The sequence below is a fragment of the Mus caroli genome, unplaced genomic scaffold (genome assembly GCF_900094665.2).
Source record: "Mus caroli unplaced genomic scaffold, CAROLI_EIJ_v1.1 scaffold_23949_1, whole genome shotgun sequence".
Lineage (NCBI taxonomy): Eukaryota > Metazoa > Chordata > Mammalia > Rodentia > Muridae > Mus > Mus caroli.
The window spans coordinates 1,522-6,378 of NW_018390769.1; the positions used below are offsets into that span (position 1 = coordinate 1,522).

Consider the following 4,857-nt stretch of genomic DNA (forward strand, 5'->3'; position numbering starts at 1 on the left):
TTTTTTAAACTCTTATCCCTCTCTCCTTAAGAGAACCCTTCATCTCTTGAATAAAGACTGCCTCTTTGGACAGAACCTTCCCCATAGTTAATGGGACAACAACTGAATGCCTAGGCTTACCTCTCCGATGTCCTTCCGCGACACTCGAGCGAAGTGGCAGGGGACTGTCCCATTGTCTCACTGTCTGCGCGGTACCTCTTTAATCTGTTGTCCAGAGGGCAGTCGTACCTCGTGCCCCACGTCCGGTGCCACTTGACCCGTCCAGCAGGTCCAGTTATTCGAGGGTCTCGAGGGGACCTTCTCCTAATAACCAAATTGGGGTGGGAGGGTAGAGAGAGACGAGGGCCTTGTGCAAATAACGACACGGAACCGTTCTGAATTGCATCAAAGCCCGAAATGTATTGAGAAAGGCCCAAGGCTTAAATGCACAAGCAAAAGGGGAAGTACAGATACTTATCAGCGGGAGGGGTGGGGCAATACATGCAAAAGGAGTAGTACTTATGGGAGGGGGCAATAGAAATTCTCGTGGTTGTTCTTGGAATCGATGTGTCGGTGGCCCACTTTTGACCCCCTTTTCTTCTCGGGGGGGGGGGGAGGCCCAATTCAGAGATCAGAACAATAGTGTTGTCTTAATAGCTCCCAACAGGACAGGGGAGGGGCTGTGGGGAGAATGAGGGTTTTTAAAATCTCCTGAGGAGCCTCAACAGCTCTAAGCTCACAGCCTGCAGCTCCTGGACACCTGTTACCATGTGGTTCCTGATTCTGTTCCTAGCCCAGTCCCTAGGAGGGATTGGTGAGATGAGGAAGGGGGAGGGGTCACAGCCCTGACTCTCCTGCTGCCTTTGGCCCTGGCCATCCCTTTCCCTTCTCCGATCACCCCAGCTACATCATGAGCACCACCTGCTCCTCCTTCTCTGCCCTGCACAGTGCCAGGTCCCTCACAGTCCTTGCTCACAGAACAGGCCCCTGTCCACTCCCACTTTCCAGAACTTTATCCTCTTTCTTAGACACCTGACCATCTCTGGGCTTCTCCAGTCTTTCTAGGGAACCCAACCTCTTACAAATCTTAGGACCTTAGATGTCCTTCAAATTCATTGTTTTTCCTAGAGCCTCATAGCCCAACCCCTGAGTCAGAGGCTTGCCTAATCCCACACTAGTGCCACTGGCTGTCCAGCAGCTGCCAACCTTCATCTGTGTTCTCCACATCCTGACAACTGCTCCCCCATTTCTCTAATTGCACAGTTTCTACCAAAACATTCACTTCACAAAATGGTTTGTAAAGTCAGATGGGTTCCCCCTCCCTTTCTTGTGTGGAGAGAATGCCCGTGTCACTTCTCTCTGGCTTTTAGGTTTAGCCTAGTTTTTGGAAGAGGAATCAGGTGGCAGACCTCAGATGTGAAGAACAAATATCTTCATTAATCACTCACAACATTGGTAGCATCACTCACTGAATGGAGAGTTCCTGTAAGGCTAGGATGATTATGCAGCAAGCTTCAGGGAAATCCTGTTTCTACCTCCCTGGCTCTGGAGTTACAGGCACACAGCATTACACCTGACTTTTTCCGTTGGTTCTGGAGGGTTCAGCTCAGGTCCTAATGCTTGCAAGACCAATCCTGTAGCAACCAAGTTATCTCCTGCCCAGGTCTGAGGAATAAGTTTTGAGTTAGTGTCTCATGATGTAGCCCAGGCTTGTTTTCAGTCCATGGCAATCTCTCTGCCTCAGCCTGCTGTGTACTGAAGTTACAGAGAAGTGCAGCTATGCATGGATTGCATAGTGGGACTGGCTGAAAGTCTATCCATGACCTTCTGTGTTGGTCTTTCCTCCTGCATCTTGGTTTGTGTTCAGAGTCCCGTTTCTTTCTTTTCTGCCTTATTGTCTGTCTGTCTCCTGTTGTATTCACATTTTACTGTTTTCATGGCCATCTGTTACTGTGTGTCTCTCCCTTTGGACTCTGCCCACACCTGTCTGGGTCTGGGTCTCATGTGTTCTCTTTTACCACTGCCAACAATAGTGCGGACCAGGCCTACAGGGCCTCTCAGGATAGAAAGTGCTGTCCCTGAGGGTAGGCTGTGAGAGATGTCCTCAATCTCCTCAGAGCAGCTCTGCCTTTAGGACCTTCTGTCCATTCTGAGGACACACAGGGAAGGGCTGGTCAGAACTGGAGCTGGGTGAGGTAACTGAGTACAGAGAGAGCTGCATGCTGAGGGATGAGTCGAGAGAGTTCTGACCTTGGGCAGCAGGCCAGGCCTTACCTGCTGAGGAAGTTCACCTGAAAAGCTCTCAGGCCTGCCCGTCCTCCCTGCCCCACTTCCCTTGTCTTCTGTTACTGTCTTTATTTCTTTCTGTCTCTCTGACTCTATATGTATGTATGTATGTATGTACGTATATATGTATGTATGTATGTATGTATGTATGTGTGTGTGTATATGTGTATGTATGTGCCTTTCTGTCTCTCTGTTTGTTTTTCTGTATCTGTTTCTTTAAGTGTATGTATGTGTGTGTGTGTGTGTATCTTTCTGACTGTGTGTGTTTCTGTCCCTGACTCTCCTTCCTTCCTCTCTCCCTCCTCCCCCACCCCTTCCTATTTATTCTAACCAATCTCCCCATTGCCTCCTCTTACTTGTTCCATCTCCTTCCCTGTCCCACAGCCAGTATGAGGTTTGGCTGGACAAAAACAAGTTATTCCAAGAGAAACCCTCTGCACAGCACTGATTGGTCAGCAAAAGCTTCCCCCACCCTGGCTTCAACATGAGCCTCCTGGCTTTCGAAAAGATACCTCCTGGGGCAGACTTAAGCAATGACCTGATGCTGCTCCACCTCAGCAAGCCTGCTGACATCACAGATGTTTTGAAGGCCATCGACCTGCCCACAAAGGAGCCCAAGCTGGGTAGCACATGCCTAGCCTCAGCCTGGGGCAGCATTACACCCAAGAAATGTGAGTCTGGTCCAAGGATACAGCTTGGTGTGGGGGAGGGGCAGAGAAAATTGGACTGGGCCCTGCTCACCACCCACTTTCTCCCTGATCCATAGGGCAAAAGCCAAATGACCTTCAGTGTGTGTTCATCAAGCTCCTGCCTATTGAGAACTGTGTCAAAGCCCACATACAGAAAGTCACAGATGTCATGCTGTGTGCAGGAGAGATGGGTGGAGGCAAAGACACTTGTGTGGTGAGACAGCCCCCGTCTGAAGTGAGGTGAAGGGTTTGAAAGAGGGAACTGAGGTTCTTGGTTCCCACTTCAACACCCTGACTAGGCAGGCTCTTTGCATCCTTCCCTATGTGAGGGATGTGCCCTGGGAGGGGAGGATCCTGTAGCTGGTACTATTTCTTCTCTGTGACTTGTCTTAGGGGACTGTCAAATCCACCACTTACCACAACCCCATGGCCCTCGAAGAGATGGCCACTCAAGAGCTGGATTCCCTCACCTACCAAACAGAGCTATCTTTAGAGTCCCTGTATTAATCCCCGTGGGAGTCAGTTCCAGGTTGTCTACTAGAATCCAACTGCCAGGCCCTGCCTTACTCGTGTCCCTGTCCTTCTTTAGGGTGACTCCGGAGGCCCACTGATTTGTGATGGTGTTCTCCAAGGAACAACATCAAATGGTCCTGAACCATGCGGTAAACCTGGTGTGCCAGCCATCTACACCAACCTTATTAAGTTCAACTCCTGGATAAAAGATGCTATGATAAAAAATTCCCGAGTGTCACATTGTCCCATGTTTTCAGTAAAACCCACCATGAAGCAAATGAGTTCAAGGTCTGACATTCTCTGTCCTACTGGAGTGCAGTACCCAACCAAGGTTCCCTCAGCTAAGGTCAGGACTTCCAAAGTAGATCAGCAAGGGACAGGTGGACATGTATGTTTGGTTAAGGACATGGGGTTGAGACAAATGCAGACAAACGGCTCAGACCAATTCAGGGATGCCACTTGAGTCTCCTTTGGCAAAGAAAATATTCAGATCACAGAGGAAAAGGCCAGAGAGATCAGAATGGGGGACTCCAGCTAGGCCTGACCCTATACTGGAAGCCGAAGAGATGATAACGAGTTAGACACTGCGAATTCAGACTGCCTACCTGGGTTTCTTAAGTAGGGCTGGAGTGTTATGTTTATAAAGTGTAGACTCCCTTGAGAAGAGTCTGTACACAGAAGGGCAGGAACTGTCCCAAAGGCTAGGTAGGCTGTAGTGTCTCCACTCCCAGGGGCCATTAGAGGGGATTTCTTTGGTAGGCATGGACCAAAGGATGTAGAGTGACTTGGAACCATGGCCTGTGGGGAAGAGAATCGCTCATCTTGGAAAAAGGGCCACAATGCTGCTGCTGCTGCTGCTGCAGGACCACAAACCACTGTCTGTTTAGAGGGACATAGCCACCGTTAAGAGTATCAGAGAACTTCTGGAAAAGGGCCAGAGAAGAACAGAAGGCTAGACAGAACTGGAAATCTAGCCACATCTCTGAGTAGGAGGAGGCTTTGGGGTTGAGTGAAAGATCCCCAGTCACCCTTGTCCTTGCCAAAACTTACCGATGCCAATGCCAATGAAACTTAAGATGAAGTCTATCTTGTTTAGTCAGCAGCAGAGTGGTCAAAAGGAGAGGAACATGGTATGCAGGAGGATGATACAGTTCCAGGGCTCAAAATATGAAGCCTTTGTTCATGTGAATATAAACTGATGAGGAAAGGTAGGAAGATATCTACATTAGGAATCCAAATCTCTCTCTCTCTCTCTCTCTCTCTCTCTCTCTCTCTCTCTCTCTCTCTCTCTCTCTCTCTCTCTCTCTTTCCTCTCACATCATGAGAGACCAACCTAGGTACTCCAGCTACTGGGGAGGAGTGCCTTTTCATGTTCTACCTGAGCAGTTAG

At 49.2% G+C, this 4,857-nt stretch overlaps 1 protein-coding gene across 1 annotated transcript; it reads left to right on the forward strand.

Annotated features, from left to right (window-relative positions):
- Positions 1–2,665: 2,665 nt before the first annotated feature.
- On the forward strand, positions 2,666–3,723 carry LOC110288829 (kallikrein 1-related peptidase b26-like; the record flags this gene model as incomplete). The annotated part of the gene is made up of 3 exons (XM_021155073.1): positions 2,666–2,936; positions 3,032–3,168; positions 3,544–3,723. Coding segments are annotated over exons 1-3 (504 nt in total), but the record flags the coding sequence as incomplete, so codon positions are not given.
- Between the last annotated feature and the right edge of the window lie 1,134 nt (positions 3,724–4,857).